The 18,102-nt window shown below is 46.7% G+C and overlaps 4 protein-coding genes across 6 annotated transcripts; 3 read left to right on the top strand and 1 right to left on the bottom strand.

Moving 5' to 3' along the window:
* Positions 1-99: 99 nt before the first annotated feature.
* LOC115384250 (transcriptional-regulating factor 1-like) lies at positions 100-5,598 on the bottom strand. 2 transcript variants are annotated; one of them, XM_030086585.1, is made up of 13 exons: positions 5,480-5,597; positions 4,251-4,946; positions 3,629-4,171; positions 3,441-3,487; positions 3,256-3,358; positions 2,654-2,975; positions 2,506-2,578; positions 2,231-2,370; positions 2,058-2,161; positions 1,923-1,977; positions 1,752-1,837; positions 1,567-1,668; positions 100-384 (listed from the first exon to the last, which is right to left on the bottom strand). In XM_030086585.1, the coding sequence occupies exons 2-13, from the start codon at positions 4,875-4,877 to the stop codon at positions 271-273; spliced, it is 2,316 nt and encodes a 771-aa protein (XP_029942445.1). In that variant the 5' UTR covers positions 4,878-4,946; positions 5,480-5,597; the 3' UTR covers positions 100-270. The 2 variants fall into 2 exon arrangements, with proteins under 2 accessions (XP_029942445.1, XP_029942446.1); XM_030086586.1 differs by lacking the exon at positions 100-384 and adding an exon at positions 391-1,131 and having other exon boundaries at positions 1,448-1,668; positions 5,480-5,598.
* Positions 5,599-6,644: 1,046 nt separating this feature from the next.
* lipt1 (lipoyltransferase 1) lies at positions 6,645-8,539 on the top strand. Its single transcript, XM_030086373.1, has 4 exons — positions 6,645-6,679; positions 7,084-7,617; positions 7,701-7,922; positions 8,004-8,539. Exons 2-4 carry the CDS (start codon positions 7,116-7,118, stop codon positions 8,414-8,416), a joined length of 1,137 nt encoding a protein of 378 aa, XP_029942233.1. The 5' UTR covers positions 6,645-6,679; positions 7,084-7,115; the 3' UTR covers positions 8,417-8,539.
* A 119-nt stretch (positions 8,540-8,658) lies between these two features.
* cd247 (CD247 molecule) lies at positions 8,659-12,517 on the top strand. 2 transcript variants are annotated; one of them, XM_030086377.1, is made up of 8 exons: positions 8,659-8,791; positions 10,227-10,327; positions 10,405-10,443; positions 10,528-10,590; positions 10,691-10,723; positions 10,839-10,892; positions 10,979-11,008; positions 11,639-12,517. In XM_030086377.1, the coding sequence occupies exons 2-8, from the start codon at positions 10,232-10,234 to the stop codon at positions 11,702-11,704; spliced, it is 381 nt and encodes a 126-aa protein (XP_029942237.1). In that variant the 5' UTR covers positions 8,659-8,791; positions 10,227-10,231; the 3' UTR covers positions 11,705-12,517. The 2 variants fall into 2 exon arrangements, with proteins under 2 accessions (XP_029942237.1, XP_029942236.1); XM_030086376.1 differs by having other exon boundaries at positions 8,733-8,791; positions 10,224-10,327.
* A 745-nt stretch (positions 12,518-13,262) lies between these two features.
* On the top strand, positions 13,263-17,378 carry dnajc27 (DnaJ (Hsp40) homolog, subfamily C, member 27). The gene is made up of 7 exons (XM_030086374.1): positions 13,263-13,649; positions 14,370-14,452; positions 14,751-14,820; positions 14,916-15,080; positions 15,162-15,284; positions 15,372-15,532; positions 15,611-17,378. Exons 1-7 carry the CDS (start codon positions 13,563-13,565, stop codon positions 15,741-15,743), a joined length of 822 nt encoding a protein of 273 aa, XP_029942234.1. The 5' UTR covers positions 13,263-13,562; the 3' UTR covers positions 15,744-17,378.
* The last annotated feature ends 724 nt before the right edge of the window (positions 17,379-18,102 follow it).

Raw genomic sequence — 18,102 nt, 5'->3', positions numbered from 1 at the left:
TTAGAGTTGTGTTTTTCTTCTCAGCATCCAGTCTCTTTTTTTTCTGGGTTTATTAATTAAAATGTACTTCAGGTAGAACAAACGTGAAAGACAAAGTTCTCTGCTCGAGTTTTTCTTTTAATGTCAGATTTATATTATAAAATATGACCGTCCAACTTAGAATCTCTTTTAAAAAAAAAAAACAAATTAAGGCCACAAAATATGCACTTTCTGCATTCTGACGTTCGTAAACATCTAAAAACCTTTCACGTAACTCGATCACAGTCTGGTTCAGTTTATTGCTTTCAGTCGATAATTCTGCATTTCCGTTTCCTGGGTGTGTTGTGAGGTAGTGTGTAGCTCAGTGGTGAGCTTTGCATCTTGGGATCCCGATGAACCTTGACCCTGAAAAAAAAAAAAAAAAAACGAAAAGGAAGAAGTGAGGAGTGACTTCTGATCTAAAGTCTTCCTCAAACTACTATCTGATGTTCACTTCATGAACTTCAGCGGCGCGACTCTCAGACGCTCGTTTGTTTCTGGGTTTTGTGAAAAAGGTCGACCGTTTCCCAGAACTTCACGTTTCAACTGAAGACATTCGTCTTCAACTCCTTTGACCACATATATAAATTCGAGTCACCACTACTCACAGAGTTAATGGAAACTTCACAGAGGCCCGACCACACACACACACACACACACACACACACACACACACACACACACACACCACCTCCACCTCCCACCGTTCTGAAACATGAAGTCACACACTGTTCTTCGCTCTGTGAGGAAGTGGCTGTCCTTGTGTGTGCTTCTGTGTGTGTTTTGTGTCGTGTTGTGCGCCTGGTAACAACAGTATTTCGGTTTTGGCGGTTTCAATTCGCTCAGCCGACAGTTTCATTTGTGTTCGCTGGCCTGAAACTCTGCAAATGACCGACTCCAACTCAGCCCTGCTCCACCGCGGGGAAGTTTTAGACCCGATTCTGAAGCCGGACTAACGAGACACTGATCAGTTCCTAACGCAGACGCACTTTCAAGACAAGCTTCTTGAACCAGAACAGTAAAACCCAACGGACATGGCTCGATTCAGGTCCCAGAAGATGATCGGAACAGTTCTGATCTGACAAACAGATCTTCAATCGGGCCGTCCAAATCCAACAAGGGGCGACAGTAGCTCAGTTGGTAGAGCGGGTCGTCCTTATAAAACTGGCGTTGTGTCCTTGGGCAAGACACTTCACCTACCTTGCCTAGTATGAAAGTTGTGAGAGTGAATGGTTGGTGGTGGTCGGAGGGGCCGATGGCGCAGATTGGCAGCCTCGCTTCCGTCAGTCTGCCCCAGGGCAGCTGTGGCTACATAGTAGCTTACCACCACCCAGTATGGTGTGAAAGGGTGATTGTGATATTGCAGTGTGAAGCGCTTTGGGCTCGGTCAAGCAGGGTAAAAAGTGCTATACAAGTGTAGTCCATTTACCAACAAGTCTGAAGTCATGACCCGGTCCAGGGCCCCAAAATGAGGCCCTTCAGGTTCCTTCAGAGGCTGAAATCAAACTGATTCTACGTCACGACTCTGAGGACGGACTTGTTCCTTACATCAGCGTCGGGCAAAGTGACGGTCAGGCTGCTGCTCAGGCTCATCTTCTTCTTGAAGAGATAATAGAACTCCACGCACTCGGAGAGGCTCTTCGTCTTCACCTGAACAAACAGGAAGTGACGGGTGAGAGATCCAGACGCGTCTGAAGCGGCGGCGCTGCAGACGGACCGGGGTTCACACTCACAGCTTTCTGGACCATGTGGAAGTTTTTCTGATGGAGCTGCAGGGATTTAACCAGCAGCCTTTTTTCTGCTGGACTCCAGCGAACACCTGAAATACAAAGTCGTAATGTGCCACTGGGTTTTCTGCGTTGTGGAGGAAGCGAAGTGAGAGGACGGGGGAGGCGGCGGCTGACCGGCGGGCGCCTGGCTGGACGCCGTCTGAGACGACAGCAGCTTCTCCGTCGTTCGCTGCAGAAACAAACGGACCAGTCATCACGACGGAGGCCTCACATTTCCAACATGACAACAATCTGCTGTGAAGAGTTTACCAGAAAGTCTCCCTTGCATTGGGACAGGACGTGGAGGGTGTGGTCTGGGCTGGCCCCGCCCCCCGCCACCACGCTGGATCTCACCATCCTCAGCAAGGCCTCCACTGGACGGGTCACACGCCAATCATGAAGCAGCCGGGCAGGATTGATCAGGGGGCGTGTCTTTGCTTTACCTCGCTGTCGAGTGGCGGGCTGCTCCAGCTCGGTCCATGGCGCCCACTGCAGCAGTGCATTGTGGGAGTCCAGGCAAGCTCGTTTCTTGGGTTGCAGCGGCGGGATGTTGGCCTGGAAGCCCGACCCTACATTTATCCGTCTGCGAATAAGACGCGAGACGAACAGTCAAAGGTCAGGGTCAAAGGTCAGCCGGCCGAGTCCCAAAATGACTGACGGCTCCATGACGGTGAGACGGTTAAACCGAAACAAGCGGTTTGAGGAAACTTGAACGTACGGCTTCATGACTCTAGCTGTTAGTGTTCCAGGAGGAGGACGGGCAGACTCCACGCCAACGCCCCCGGATCCATCTGCCAATCACAGACCTGGCTGTAAAACGAGTCCCAACAGCAGAAGGAACCAACAGGAAGGAGTGTTGGACTCACTGTGAAACTGAACGGTCTGCACTCTCTTCTGCCTCCCGGTGGTGAGGGTGCAGAACAGCCCGGGTCCCGCCCTGAGGGGGGGCAGCATGAGAGGAGGGACGTAGTGGCCTCCGTCGCCGTGTGCCCCCTCCTCCCCCTCCCCCTCCCCCTCCTCCTCCTCCTTTTCGTTCGGCCGCATCAGGCTGCAGTACAGCGAACCGCCTCCGGCTGAGCGGCACCTCCTCTGACCACGCCTCCAGGCCTTGGACGCGCCACGTGATTGGACAGGCACGGTGACCGGCATCACCATGGAGACTGTGCATTTGCTTGATGTTGATGGATCCTGGACAAAAAAATAAAGGGATTTGTGCGAAGTGACCACAGGAAGCAGCAGTTCCCTCAGAGGCCAAACGACTCCTCACTTCACGTCCTTCAGCTGAGCTCATTAGCATCATTAGCAGCATTAGCAATGATGTCTTAGTGGACTCATGCAGTTAAAGCCACTTAGGTTTCAGTGAGGACTTGTTGGACAGCCGTGAAGCCGACGCCTCTGTCCCGATAATCAGTCGACTGTCAGCCTGATCTGTCGTCCTAAAACCTACGAAAGATGCGGGGAAGTTGACCTTTTTCACCCAGCTGGCTTCTCTGACGCCGCTGTGAGAGCGCATGTGACCGTTCAAGGCCGGCAGGCTCCTGAATTCACGCTGACACACCAGACACAGCAACCTGCAACACACACACACATCAGTGAGAAAACAATGTGTAAAACTCGTCGTTATCACAGCATTGTCTCCGTCACTTGGGTCACCTGGAGTCGGGAACCTCAGCGCTGCTTTCGGGTTTCATCAGTTTCATCTGGAAACATCGAATGAGTCTGTGATTATCGGTTCACATATTGATTTCACCACTTATTCATCACTACAATCACAGCGGTCTGCATAAAATGATGAGGGTTTGAATCTGGGCCAGTCAGCTGATGTGAGGTCAGGAACCTACCCATCTGGAGTCTGGCTCGGTTCCTTCCCTGCACTCTTTCCTCTGGTTCAGTCTGAGCTCCCGGCCCTGCCCGGAGAAGGCCTCCCTGAACAGACCTGGGGAGCCGGGGAGGCCCGGCGGCCGATCGTCCGGCTCCGGTTGGATTGGTAAGGAGCTCATCTGATGCAGGAGCTGCTGATGGGACTCCGTCAGGGAGCAGCTGAAGCTTTGCTGGCTGTTGAAAACGGGCCCCTTTGCTCGCTGGGGTCCAGTGCCGAGGAGGGCTGGGGTCGATGGATACTGAGGACTGGGACCGGGGGTTGCTGGGCTATAAAAAGGTTGTGGTGCATCGTTAAAAAACTGGACGTCGGGGAGGTCGTCCATGGAGCTCCATCCTCCCAGGAGTCCTCTTTCAGACACGGAGCCCGGTGCAGAGCAGTGGAGCTGGGGCTGGGCCAGCTCCAGAGGCCCCCAGGTGTGACCAGGAAGATGACCCTGCTCCAGGAGTGTGTGAGTGCTGTTGGCCAGTTGTACATTTCCGTCGTGGAGGACTGAAGCCTGGTTCTGGATCAGATCGCAGGCAGTCAGGAGATCACATCAGAACCAATCAGCCGGAATGTGGGGAGAAATGTGGAGGAGTTACCTGAGATGGGAATCCCTCCCCACTGAGGAGACAGGAGAGTCCAGGTCCGTCCCAGTCTGGCTGATCGAAATCTGAACTGGGATTACTGCCGAAGAGGAGGTCCTGAGGAAGGGGGGGCACTTGAGAGGGACTCACCTCGGCGTAGGGAAAGTCAAACAAGGTCTCCTGAGACTGGTGGACGAGGTGGAGGGGGGTTCCCTGAGGATGTGGGAGGTGAGAGGATGTCACCTGACCAGGGGGAAGGTGATGGGGGGCCACATGAGTCTGTATGACGTGAGAGGAGGTCGAATGGGGAGGCAGGAGATGAGGGGGGGTCATCTGAGGGTGGGGGAGATGAGGGGGTGTCATCTGAGGGTGAGGGAGGTGAGGGGGGGTCATCTGACGGTGGGGCAGATGAGGGGGGGTCATCTGAGGGTGAGGGAGGTGAGGGGGGGTCATCTGACGGTGGGACAGATGAGGGGGGGTCATCTGAGGGTGAGGGAGGTGAGGGGGGGTCATCTGAGGCAGGAAGTGAGGAGGAAAGTGGGGGGAGGTTTGAGGAGGCGAGTGGATGTACGGAGGTGGCGGCGCCTGGTAGGAGTGATGCATGGTGGGAGGAGGAGAGAACGTGGAGTAGGCGTCTGACATGTTGTCACCCGCAAGTCATCTGACTACCCGCCAAGTTGCGTTTGACCTGGGTGTGGTCGTCATGGAAGCCTGCGGAGTTCCATTGGTCAGATACGGTGATGCGAAAACAGGCAAAAAGCTGAAATATTCAGTTGAATTCTGTTGTTTTGTGGCTTTCATTTCTGTAGGTTACAGTTTAACCCGCGCACTGAATTTTAGAGTGTTTTCTGATGCTGTCGTGTCGGTAGTCCTGTCGCCTGCCTTCTTGCCTTTGAGGTTAAACAGTTGTAATCATTACATCTGTGAAGACGCTGAATGAGTCAGTGTGAGTGTGAGATAAACTGAAGGCTCTGCACTTCTTAAAACGCTGGCAAAGGCTACATTTCACTGACAAGTCCTGTTTCCACCCACTGGTATTCTGAATTATTTGTGGGTTTCTTAAGATAAAAGCTGTTAAAACATGTTCTTCATAAATCTGTGATACTTCATATAACTAAACCTCTCACAATAAACAGTTCTGAGAAACAGCATTTAACTGTACCAGTATTTAAAACATACAGAGTCACAGTTTTTAATTAATAAATTAGTTACTTTTTGGAATAAGTTGAGAAAGACACACTCACCTGAAACATCAGCGACTCACTATGACTGTATTGAATGTGTGTTTAAGTGTGTGTCAGGATGTGGTCGTGTGTTCCTCCTCTCTCTGATCGACGCGCTGCTTCTTCCTCATGATGACGAATTCACACAGGCTGAAGAGACGAAAAACCACAAAGCCACCTGAGAATGAGACCAATAAGATCTAAAGTTAAACTGCATGGATGGGTAGTTGAGAAAGAAGCTCTCCAAACAGCCAATCACCTGCTGACACTGGTTGCTATGGCGATTAACACAAGAAGGGGGTTGGGGGTCATGGTATGAATCAGTGAAGGGGTCCTGAATTATTCACACTGTTATCTTACAAGAGACACAAAGACCAATGACAAGTTTGAAGATCGGTTATGAAAGGAAAAAAAAGGTTTTTTAATAATAGTAATAATAATAATGGATTTTATTTATAACGCACTTCACATCTGAGGGCAGATCTCAAAGTGCACAGTCAAGACAACAATAAAATCAGTGATAAAAACAACAGAAGAATAGTGTAAGACAATGACAGTGCTTTAAACAGACTTTATAGCAGAAAGATGAGAGGATTTTTACAATGAACTGTGCAGCTTGTGTGTCCAATGACAAAGAGAAAGGTGAACAACACCTACAAAAATGCTCAGCTCCATTCAGGACTAAACAAACAAGATTTTCACCAAAGAACTGAGGTCATGTTATGATTGATAGGAAAAATAGATTAAAGAAAAAAAGCAGGAGCAACGCATAATGGTTTGTAACTGAATGGATTTGAAAAGAGCTTTTCAGAAAAGTCGTTACTCTGAGGTGGAAGTAAGAAAAAGAACAGAAGCAAATAATAATCAGTTTAATATTTGCATTCAATGTTTATCTTAATATTTTAAAATATTAAAATAAATCTTAAAAATTAAAACAGAGATTTAATATGTATTCTTTATAGGCTATCTTGTTTTTCTTTCGATTTATGTATTTGAAACGGCGTTTTAAAAAAATTCAAAAGGCGGAACGTTGCTGATCGAGGGACAGAAGTCGGACCCAATGCCAAGTTACACACCTCCGCCACTGTCACTTTCAGAATAAATGCATGAGCGTATTCTGGTTGCGTTCTTTTGGATAAACGAGCTCTTATTTTGAAATGAAGGAGCGGATTTAGTTTGTCGTCACATCCGTATCTCCAGCTGAGGCTGCGAGGGCTTTCGGTAAGTCTCAGTTTTATCGTCTCGGTTTAGCCGTCATTAAAAGTGTTTGTTCGTCATTGGAGTCGCTGTTGTTTGTCCGTTTTGTTTTTTCCGAGCTAAAATAAAAGTGTTGTTGACACCGCGTGGACGCGGAGAGAAGCTAAAGCTAAGCTAAGTGTGGCGGGGTGACGTAGAGGACGTACACAGGACGCGCCAGTGACGTAACACGCATCGTTTAGACGCTTATTATCTATTGTTTTTTTTTTTTGTTTTCACCTTATTGGTGCCTTTTTAACGTTATAAACTCGATAAAAACAATTTTATGTATTTTTAAAAATATGAATTTTAGATACTTTGGTGGTTGAATGCTCACAGATACTCTTATTGCTGATCTAAATGTCATTTCTGTTGTTCTGTGGTTCCAGATGTTTCCAGCATGTGGTTATGAACAAACACGATGATGTCCCAGCTCAGGAGGTCGTTCCTGACTCTCTTGTCTGGACGTTGGAGACCAGCGTCCACCTGCAGCCAGCTTTTTCAAGACTGTGATGGCGGCGGTGGTCTGGTCCTTCATTCTCAGTGCACCGATGTTTACCAGAACCTGGCCCTGGAGGACTGGATCGACGCCAACGTGGACCTGCAGCGGCGCCACGTCCTGCTGCTGTGGAGGAACCAGCCGGCCGTGGTCATCGGGAGACACCAGAACCCCTGGACGGAGTGCAACCTGCCGGTGATGAGGACGGCGGGCATCCCGCTGGCACGGAGGCGCAGCGGCGGCGGGACGGTGTACCACGACCTCGGGAACCTCAACCTGACCTTCTTTGCGTCCAAAAAGGCGTACGACCGGCAGAGGAACCTGAAGGTGGTCACCGACGCGCTGAGGAGGCTCCGCCCCCAGCTGGACGTTCAGGCCACCGACAGATTTGACATCCTGCTGAACGGACGCTACAAAATCTCAGGTGGGTCCGAGGACCAGAGGTTTGACCTCACTACAGCAACCTGTTTGTGACGATGCCGACTGTGTTTTCGTTGCCGCTGACAGGCACCGCCTCCCGGCTGTGCCGCGCCACGTCCTACCATCACTGCACGCTGCTGCACTCGGCGGACCGCTCCGCCCTGTCCAGCGTGCTGTCCCCCTCCTGTCCCGGCATCCTCAGCAACGCCACGCCCAGCGTCCCGTCGCCCGTCGCTAACCTGCGCGACCACGCCCCCTCGCTGCGGCTGGAGGAGCTCATGGACGGACTGGAGCAGCAGTACAACGCCGGTGCGTGGTGTTCGCGGTGGAATCCGTGACGGTGGACTGACTGGTGGCTGATTGTGGGATTTTTTCGGTTTTCCTCCTCAGAGTTTGGCCTCGGCGCCCCGCCGGCGCTCGTCGACCCGACCGACGAGTCGGCGTTTCCCGGGATCTCCAGCATGGCGGCAGAGCTGCGCCGCTGGGACTGGACGTTCGGCAGGACGCCCAAGTTCAGCCTGGACGCCGAGCTCCGGCTGCTGGACGAGCAGACGGGCGCTCGCCGCCCCGCCCGGCTCCGCCTGGAGGTGAGGGGCGGGCGGATGGACTCCTGCCGGCTGGACGTCCCGGCCGACTGGCTGCCGGAGCGGCTGAGCCTGGCGCTGAGCGACGTCCTGCTGGGAGAGCGCTTCTGTCCGTTCCGGGCCGCCGCCGCCGTCTGCACGCTGCTTCGCTCCGAGAGCGGCGCTCTGCACGCAAGGCTGAGGAACCTGGGGGACGCTGTGGTGAGCGCCATGGGCTGAGGGGAAGGCGCCGCCTCCTGCAGCTGGACTGAAACTCTTGAATGGACCTTTTTATTTCACACTTTGTGTGGAATGTTTGACTAAATGTCAGAACTTTTGTTTGTGTAATAAAAGATTTTCCTCCAGTGAGATTTCTCATTCAGAACCATATTTTGATATTTGCGGCTGAATTTACAGGTTTATGTAACATTTTCTGCTTGGAGGCGAAGCTTTGGGGGAACGCCATTGGCTGATCGCTTCCGTCGTTTTGACAGAACCCCTCCTCTTCATCTTCCCTCCGGCTCCTCCTCCTCTTCCTCCTCCTCCTCCTCCTCCTCTCAGTGTAGCCTCTGCTGCCTGCAGCCTCAATCGTTCTCTCTTCGGGTTCTCCAGCAGGTAAAAACATTTCAAATCTCTTTAATCAGAATTTAAGATCTTCCAAAATCTTCTCAGGACAAAACCGAAATTTGGTCAAAACCAAAAATAGATAAATGGCAACTGAAAGCTGTTAGAAATGTGAAGATTTGTTGATAAATGTGAATCGGAAATAAATAAAACTAATTGAGATCAGGTTATTTGCATCAGATGTTCTACTTGTTCTGATTTGAGATCAACTTATCAAACTGTTTCTCTTGTTTAATTTCCAACCGAAACTTCAAACATTTATTTAGAATTGCAAAATTCAAATTATCTAACAGGAGTAATTAACCGACTGACTGGACGTTGCTGTGAAATGGAAATTAAAGAACTGCAAAAAAAAAAAACCCCGAATCTATAAAAGAAACATTGAGTTGAGACACGAAAGTGACTTTTACATCAATCGAGTTCATTTCTAAGTCCAAATGTTTTTACGCACCAATGAAGTAACGATCACTTTAGTCCTTTGAAAAGAAATATGACTTAATGAACAGTTTATATCAGAGAAAAGGCAGTTTTAAAACCATGAAATGGTGAATTTACAGCATTGAAATGTTCCGTTGTACCCGTTTCCTGTTTGATTCCCTCCTGAAGTCTCAATTTAGTCTCTTAAAAATCCAGAAAATAAACGCGAAGCAACATTTTGAAACAATTAAAACCCAGAATTAGTTGAAATGCAACCAATTTTTAAGAAACAGATTTGAGTCACATCTTAAAATCCCATTTTTCTGAACTCTTCTAAACAGCGTGAAGGAGTTTGTGTGCCTCGGCTACATCTGAGTGTTTGTCTGAGTTGTGTGTTTGTGCACCTGAGGTGTGTGACCCGACAGAGGCGCACAGGAATCAAGGTCAGGGCGCCGCTCCGGAAGCTGCAGTTTCTGTGGGTTTTTCTGTCACATCAACCTGAAAGTAGAATAAACAACCTCCAGCCTCACGACGCCAGAACGCCGACTGCTCTGTTCGAACGAGAAGACACACGTTTTCTAAGATGTCATTTCCACGTTTCAGGCCTGCTTTAAAAAAAAAAAAAACAGAGTCGGCCTGGGTTTTCCACTGCAGCAGCGGCGCCGAGCGCGAACCTGCAGTTTGTCCTCGTGACAGGAAGAGGCTCGTCACGCCACACACAGATAGATGAAGACGACTGGGAGGAAATCTCGAAGCCACAGAGATAAAAGCAGCCAGCGAATAATTACAAAAAAACGGGCTGCGTTTTGTGTCATGAGTTTCAGTGTCTTCATTTCAGCCACAGAAACTTAAAAAAAAAAAAAAAGAAGGAAGGAAAAACAAACATGTCGTCTCTCAGAGGAAAAACTTGATCAGAGAGGTTTTGATGAGTTGCTGAAACGTTCGTGAAACTGAAGCATCAGTTTTTCCACTGATTGTCTCAGATTGTCTCCTCGCCTCCTCCCAGCAGGCGCCATGGTTTCCCCGTACGACCCTCAGCTCTGCTACGTCCTGGACGGGATCCTCGGCCTCTACGGAGTCATCATCACCGGCATGTTCATCCGGGAGCGGGTGAGTCGGGGTCTCCGTCCTGGATCCGTCCGTCTCTCCTCTTCGCTCACTGTTCTTCTTTTCTGTCTTTGCTGCAGTTCTTCAGGCCCAAAGAGAAGGAGGAGAGCCTGTACACTGTGAGTCCTGCCGGTCCTCTACCAGGTCAATAGGTCAACAGGTCGCTGCTAACTGCTTGAAACGCTGTGTGTGTGTGTGTTCAGGACCTGAGCGGCCAGGACGCTGGGGGCTACGCCCCACTGATGAGAGACAAAGAGAGACCGCGGGTGAGTCCCAGAACCACGCCGGTGATCCGCTTCTCTCAAAGAACCGCGATAAGCTGAAGACGACATTCCTCAACTTCTTCTTCTTTGCCTGATTCTGCAGAACCGCCGGGTGGCTGACGACTCCACGTACACCGTAAAAAAGCCAAACCTTTCTCTTCTTTCACACACCATGATCCTTCCGAGGGGAACCTGAGAGAACCGAGTGCTTCTCGGCGGATTTGTGGTGTGACTCTGTTGATGTTTTGCAGGATCTGACTCACCGGAACGACGGCGGATACAAAGAGCTTCCCATCAAAAAAGACGTGAGGGAGCAGACACGGCCAGAGCTTTACTCACGTTTAAACTCACTGGTTTACTGAAAATGTTTCTCTGCTTTGTCTCTTCGCAGCGTCAGAGGAAGAATGAGCAGGTTTACCAGGTGAGGCGTTCAGCCGCCCGTCGCCGACTCAGCGGCTTGTTGTATGTTCGGTTTATTGCCGACCAGCTGATTGGAGTTATTTAACTCTGTTTGGGGGTTAGAAAGAGAGAAAAGCAGCAGACTCACGAATCCACCCGCTGCAGAGAAGACGGAAGATCAGATGAAGGATTTAGATTTCTGCGGCCGGAGATTCTGCAGGGAGATACGGTGAAATGTGACGGGATGTAGCGTGAGAAAGGAGAAAGCTCTCCTCCTCTGAGTCCGGTTCTGCAGACTTCTTCGTTTTAAAAGGCGGTGTTTCCGTTCCCGCATCTCTTCGCTTTGATCATGTCGATCTGTTGGGTTTCTCAGACTGAATTAGCCGGTTGGTTGGCGGTGGGTGACTGGTCAACAACTTGCTTAGTTGATTAATTAATCACTGTTTACTGTTTTCTTGATTCCTTCCTTCTGTTATATGATGAGATGATGTGATGATTAGCCAGCTGGTTGGTTGGTTTCATCGTTTCATGAATGACTGGTCGTTGTGCGCATAAGAATATAGAGATGGCGGGAATTACAGGTTTCTTTTTATCGTTTTAATGTTTTTAAATGCTGTGAAGCATTTCGACTGACGTGTGTGTGTTGTTTCAGGGACTGAGTTCCGCCACCAGAGACACGTACGACGCGCTACAGATGCAGCCGCTTCCTGCACGCTAACATTTCACCCGGACCAGAAAGAAAGCTTCAGGCATCCAGAGCCATTTTATTTTATTGTTTTGGAGCGTGAAATATGCAGAAAGTCAAAATGTTCAACCTCTCAATTAAGAATACAAGAATTTAGAACAGCTTGAAATAATACATAGTTAATTAGTTGCTTGATATGTAGTTTATTGTTAACATTTTGACTATTCTTTGACATTCAAACACATCAAACACAGTGTTTCTTTATTAATGATTAGATTTTACTCAAATCAGGAAATTTTCAGTTAAATTGATTTTTATCTTTTATCAATTTAAGCTTGGATTTTTTCTTGTCTAAGGGTTTTTGTATTTTAACACCAATAATTAAATATCAATACTTCGATTACCCTATAAGACAGTAATGTGACAGTCTGCAGCTCATCAACAATCACATACTTTATTTCTGATTACAAAAAATACATTAATTTGCTTTGATAAATATATTTGGCTGGATGATGGTTTTTCATCTGAACATGAAGCTTTAAACTAGTAATGTAAAACATGATTAAACCGCTTTCAGCTTCAGAACCTTAGCTGTTATTATAGTCTTCACTTTACTGTTACTTTAGATTTCTACATCCTCTTTACTTTTGTATTTTAGAACTATACTTATGAAGGCATATCATACTGAGAATTGAATTTTATGTCATGCTGATTGTTATTCCTGAGAATTTATGTGATTTTTTTTTTTGTTTCTTGTCTTTTTTTTTTTACATTTGTCACATTTGCTGAGGTTGTGAGAAAGAAATGTTGAAGTCAAATAAAGTTTGTATTTTTTGAGACTCACTATAAGGTTTTCTGTCATCTGATTGATAAAATAGTTTAGCAATGATAGTTTGCGAAATAGAGCGCATTCTGCAATTAAAAATTCTACTTTGTGGTATAAACGACTTTATTTTTTTTAAATAAAACGTCAAGAAAAAAACTTTTCATGACGCTTTAAATTTTCATTTTGTAAAATCTCAAATTTCAAAAATTTAAATATTTCAATTTATGTAGAAGTGTTGAGTATCAAAAAAGCGATTGTGTTTCACCAAAAATATGAAGTTTATTCTAAATTACATTATATTAAAAATGGAAATTTAAATGATTAATGGGGTATTTTCACAGCTTCACTACTTCCTGAAAATAACTGTGCACATTCATTTCCTGTCTTGCATTATTGGCCAAACTGATTAATCCAGGTGTGTCTGGTTTAGACTGCTGCAACAAGACACACCTGGATTAATAATTTTGGCCAATAATGCAAGACAGGAAATGAATGTGCACAGTTAATTTCAGGAAGTAGTGAAGCTGTGAAAATGGCCCATTGATTGCTCTTTCAAATCAATAGCCCACATTTTTCCAAATTCAGATTGCAGGACTATTTGAATGTTTGCCATTTTATTAAAGAATGAGTAACGTAGTATTTGTTTTTTATTTATTTGTTTATTGTTTTACGTAGTTTGTAAAACACTTTTGGGACGCAGCGCTCCTTCGTTGTTTTATTATTTTGAAAAGCGGCGGCCGTGTTTGTCTTCCGGCGTTAGCTCGACGCTAGCTGGTTAGCAGTCAGACTATGAGGCTAACAGGCTCGCACGGCGTCTGTGTAAGTGTGTTATACAATGGCAGCTCGACAAAGACATTAAGACGCGTGTTAAAGTGAAACGATGCGGTTTGTCTGCCTAAACGCGACAATCCTTCCGTTTGTGGGTCTTTAATATCCACCGCGCTAGCGGCTAGCTCGCTCCGTTAGCGCAGTTAGCCCGCAGCTGTCAACACTGCATTCCTGCAGCGCGTCGTTAGCAACTCGTACAGTTTCACCGCAAAACTGAGCCTTTTCAAAGACGACCAGATGGAAACAAACGCGCCGAAAAGACGAGACAACAAGAAGTCTCTGCGGGTCAAAGTGATCAGCCTCGGAAACGCCGAAGTGGGGAAGGTAGGAGCCCGAAACCTTATTTTAACCTCAACATACAATGGAGTTTCGCTAAATATCATCCGGGACGATCCTAGCTGTGAGGAGCATCCACTAAAATCTCAATTTCACTCAAAATTAATATGTATTATTCACGCCCTCTCGGGAAGCGGATGGCAGCTTTTACAGGAAAAATTTGATCTTGCTGTTATTGTTATAATTTCCCCTGGAATTTATGTGATGCAACATGATGCCAGACTCGGTTTGAAATAATCAATATTTTTCACACCGGCTTGCAAGTGATCCCCCAGAACATCAACAATATCAGTTTACCAACGAGTAATGTGGTTTTACAAATCGGTGAAGATTTCATTGTTAAATATCACAAATAAACACAGAATTTGTATTGCTGTGCGACTCAGAAATGTGGATTGGTGATGAAATGTTGAATAAAACATGGGCTCATAAAAGATCCTTTCAGACTGAATTATTTACACAGTTTGATTGTTCAGGCAGGAAATCATGTGGCAATCATAAAATGTGCTGATAATAGGGAATAAAAGGCTGAGATTAGTGTTATTATATGCTGTGGGTAAATAATAAGTCGTTTGTATCTGATAACTGATAGTCAATAAATGGAAAAATCCCATTAAAACAGATGGAAGGTAAATATTTGGTAGAGCTGAGTTTGTTTAAGCAGCCTGAAATGTTGTGGAGGTAAACCACAGCTTTCTCCTCCTGCAGAGCTGCATCATCAAGCGTTACTGTGAGAAGAGGTTCGTCCCCAAGTATCTGGCGACCATCGGCATCGACTACGGAGTCACCAAGTCAGTTCAGCCGCCATTCGACTGTCACATGTCAGGAGTCTCCCACTCCAGAGTTTGAGCCACATTTCCAAAGCTTGTTAAAATAAATCTTCTTAAAAGAGAATATTTTCTTCTTTGAGAACCTAAAATCAAACATTTAAATCAACTTTTTTGACAAAACAGATGCTTACATTTAACTTCAAGACACATCTGATGACAAAAAAATGGCTCAAATTAATGGATTGTTTTACTTGTGTTGGTTTTTAATTGAGCTGTTAAATATTGATAGTTTGTAATGATTGTTGTTTGTGTTGAACAGAGTCCAGGTTCGAGATCGGGAAATCAAAGTGAACATCTTCGACATGGCCGGACACCCGTTCTTCTACGAGGTGAGACCCAGATCCTTTATTTCATCTATTTAATGTAAAAATTCACCTTTTCCAGTGGTTTTACCAGCCGTTTTCCCCTGTGTGCCGTCTTACAGGTGCGCAACGAGTTCTATAAGGACAGCCAGGGCGTGCTGCTGGTGTACGACGTGGGGCTGCGGGAGAGCTTCGACGCCTTGGACAGCTGGCTGGGGGAGATGAAACAGGAAATGGGCTCTCAGGCCAACATGGACAGCATCGTCTTCATCGTGTGCGCCAACAAGGTCAGAGGTCATGAATATTCTTCCCGGCCGCAGAAGTGAGCCCGGTCTTCGCCGAACGCTGACGCGTGGTTTCTCGCTCAGGTGGACCTGACGAAGCGGCGCGTGGTGGATGAGGGCGAGGGCCGGCTGTGGGCGGAGTCCCGAGGCTTCACCTACTTCGAGACGTCTGCGCAGAGCGGAGAGGGCATCAACGAGATGTTCCAGGTCGCCGCCGCCGCAGTGTGTCGCGCCGCAGCGGTGTTTTTTGCCCCGCAGGTGGCGCTCTAACGCCCGCTCTCCTCCGCCCCGCAGGCCTTTTTCTCCACCATCACCGACATGTGCGAGAACGGCGGGAAGCGTCCGGTGGCCGAGGTCAACGTGGGCTTTACCAAAGAGCAGGCCGACACCGTCCGACGCATCCGCAACAGCAAAGACTCCTGGGACATGCTGGGAGTCAAACCGGGCGCCACACGGTGAGCTACCAGGCTCGCTCCTTTGTTTTTGTACCGGTGTGATTTTCGGGGTGTTTATCTCCGCCTCTGTGTTTGCAGGGAGGAGGTGAACAAGGCGTACAGGAAACTGGCGGTGCTGCTGCACCCGGATAAATGTGTGGCGCCGGGTAGCGAGGACGCCTTCAAGGCGGTGGTGAACGCCCGCACGTCGCTGCTGAAGAACATCAAATAACCTCGGACTGCAGTTTGTTTCGCCTCCATGTGTCGTGTGCCATGTTGCTCGCCTTCAGCACGGCGAGCCGCGACGCTCCAGACGGCCAAAATAGAGTTTTGGTGTTTTTTTTTTGTTTTGTTTTTTTTTGTGGAAAGATATAAATTATTTAAGAGTTTATTTATTTATTTATTTATTCATTCATTTATTTATTTATTTGTTTGATAATGATTTTAAAAAAGACATACATTGGAGTGGATATTAACTCAGCAAGTTACTCAGTTATTCATAATTACAATTTGAAAAGATTAAAACTAAACTTAGATCCGCGAGGAAAAAAAATTGTAATTGTGACGATGAGATGAAAACTTGGTTTTCTTTGCGACGTTTCACTGTAAATTTAACGTCCCGTCGGGTTTCTTTTGGAATGGATTGTCCTCTTGACACATTTTAAGATATTTATTGAACAGTTGATGTGGAACCTGCTCGTCGCACAGTGCATGTGAAGTATTTATGAAACCCTCCAGCCAATCAGTCGCCATCTGCTGCTGCTCTCTGGGACACCGGGCTTCGTCCGTTCCCTAAATTTACCCAAGTGTTCCCTGTTTCTTTGCTTTAATCATTTTCTATCTTATCTCTGTTTGGTTCCCTTGGATTTGCTTTGCTCTCCTGTTCTCCCTGAAATTCCGTTGTGACTGCTTTAGCTCCCTCAATTCAATTATTTGTTTTGAAAGAGCAAAGTTTCTGTTCAGGCAAGTGCAGAAAAGGTTGTGTGAGACTTTAAATTGGCTGTCGGTGCTAATTTTGCAAACTTCGTCCAACATTTCGACATGATCTTTGTTCCCTTCAGTTCCATTAGTTCTCGCTTCTCGATTAATTCCTGAAAACGTGTTCCCTGATGTTTCCTGTACATTGGCGTTGTTTCTTTGGGAAGAAAATACTTCATCTGTCAGCTTTTCTGTGAATTGTTGTCCTGAATGACAAACTTGTTCCCATTAGTTTTGCAGCTAACAGATTAGTTCCCTGAAACTGATCATCTGTTTTTCGCTAATTGGCCTTTTTGTTTGCTCACTTTGCCATTTTTTTTTTTTATTACCTCAAAGTTTCTAAGACTGTTTAATTTGCACATGTTCTATGATTACTTTATTTTTCCTCGTCATTTTTGCTGCCTTAAACTGATTAGTTCCCTGGAGCTTTCGATTGGCTCTCACTGTTATTATTGTCATAATTTGGTTCAGTTGCCAACTCCCACTCTGTTCCCTCCAGGTTTTCATCTGTGTCCCGTTCTTATTCTCGCACTGTAAATAGTTTCCCTGAAATGAATCATTTGTTTTATGCAGTTGCTAAATAGTTTCCTGAAAGTTCCATTGATTTATCAGACCATGTTGATTAGTTCCCAAAAATTTGTCACTTTTTTTTTTTTTGTTTGTTTAATACTTGAATTATTGACCTAAATTAGTTTTCCTTTACGTTTTTCATGAGTGAAAAGAAGCGATCTGGTCTCCTTTTCATGTCTGGTTTGTCAGTTTGTCTTCCACGAAGTGAGCGTTTACAGGATGATGAAGGTCCACTTGTGCCCGTTTACGAAGCGATGTGTCTCCATAGTTTTATATTTTTATGTGTGTGTTCACAGGACTGAATAAACCGCCTGAAACTAAACTCACATGCATTCCGTATTTTTTTTTAAATCAGTTCTCGCTTGCTGTGCGTTGCTTATTGTGTTTGTGTTTCATCATTTTCCCGGTGTTTGTTTGTTTACGTGCCTTTTCTTTATCGGTAAACATCTCGTGAAAGCAGATCAAAGCGGTTTCTATTTTTGATCTTGCAGCAAACACAAATACAGCGTGACCTGGTTGGAGGTGAGCCCAATCCCATCATGCAGCTGAGCGCACCCACACACACACACACGGAGGTAATCTGTGAGATTAATGAGTGTCCCCTGGTCTCGTTTTCAGAGATTAACACTCGCCGGGCTCCACTTGACTTTGATTCTCCATCTCATTTTGACGCCGAGACGAAGGTTCAAACCTGACGATGGAGAACAACCGCGAAGACGATCAAAATGTCGATTTGTAAAGGAAAACGTGTGAAAGTGTGGAGTTGGAGGCGAGCAGAAGCTCCCAGTTTGGGTTTATTTCAGGTGAAAGCTCTGCTGTCACCTGGCAGCTCGCGCAGTAATCCTCCAATCCGGTTGGTGAGTCGCAGGGGGTCACCGGTTCAATCCCGCCTCCATCACGCAGCTTCTGCAGGAAGTCCCAAAATGTTCACTTCCTGCTGAGACAAACATCTTCACGCCTTCGATTCGGCCAGCAGCAACAACAACAACAAAAACTTCTGCTGTCAGACGACCAACAGACTCCTGACTACCTGCTCATAACAT

The sequence above is a fragment of the Salarias fasciatus genome, assembly GCF_902148845.1.
Source record: "Salarias fasciatus chromosome 23 unlocalized genomic scaffold, fSalaFa1.1 super_scaffold_20, whole genome shotgun sequence".
NCBI lineage: Eukaryota > Metazoa > Chordata > Actinopteri > Blenniiformes > Blenniidae > Salarias > Salarias fasciatus.
The sequence above is the reverse complement of the archived record's forward strand: the minus strand, read 5'-3'. Positions and strand labels throughout refer to the sequence as shown.

What these genes read in the sequence shown, in the direction of transcription:
- LOC115384250 (XM_030086585.1), bottom strand. Translation starts at nt 4,877, where the DNA reads ATGTCAGACGCCTACTCCACGTTCTCTCCTCCTCCCACCATGCATCAC. An exon ending in AAGCCAGCTGGGTGAAAAAG is followed by an intron (nt 2,976 to 3,255) that starts GTCAACTTCCCC and finishes TTTTTTGTCCAG; the next exon opens with GATCCATCAACATCAAGCAA. An exon ending in GTCCAGCCAGGCGCCCGCCG is followed by an intron (nt 1,838 to 1,922) that starts GTCAGCCGCCGC and finishes TTTGTATTTCAG; the next exon opens with GTGTTCGCTGGAGTCCAGCA.
- lipt1 (XM_030086373.1), top strand. Translation starts at nt 7,116, where the DNA reads ATGATGTCCCAGCTCAGGAGGTCGTTCCTGACTCTCTTGTCTGGACGT. An exon ending in CGGACGCTACAAAATCTCAG is followed by an intron (nt 7,618 to 7,700) that starts GTGGGTCCGAGG and finishes TGCCGCTGACAG; the next exon opens with GCACCGCCTCCCGGCTGTGC. An exon ending in GGAGCAGCAGTACAACGCCG is followed by an intron (nt 7,923 to 8,003) that starts GTGCGTGGTGTT and finishes TTTCCTCCTCAG; the next exon opens with AGTTTGGCCTCGGCGCCCCG.
- cd247 (XM_030086377.1), top strand. Translation starts at nt 10,232, where the DNA reads ATGGTTTCCCCGTACGACCCTCAGCTCTGCTACGTCCTGGACGGGATC. An exon ending in GCATGTTCATCCGGGAGCGG is followed by an intron (nt 10,328 to 10,404) that starts GTGAGTCGGGGT and finishes TCTTTGCTGCAG; the next exon opens with TTCTTCAGGCCCAAAGAGAA. An exon ending in AGAATGAGCAGGTTTACCAG is followed by an intron (nt 11,009 to 11,638) that starts GTGAGGCGTTCA and finishes GTGTTGTTTCAG; the next exon opens with GGACTGAGTTCCGCCACCAG.
- dnajc27 (XM_030086374.1), top strand. Translation starts at nt 13,563, where the DNA reads ATGGAAACAAACGCGCCGAAAAGACGAGACAACAAGAAGTCTCTGCGG. An exon ending in GCATCAACGAGATGTTCCAG is followed by an intron (nt 15,285 to 15,371) that starts GTCGCCGCCGCC and finishes TCCGCCCCGCAG; the next exon opens with GCCTTTTTCTCCACCATCAC. An exon ending in GTCAAACCGGGCGCCACACG is followed by an intron (nt 15,533 to 15,610) that starts GTGAGCTACCAG and finishes CTGTGTTTGCAG; the next exon opens with GGAGGAGGTGAACAAGGCGT.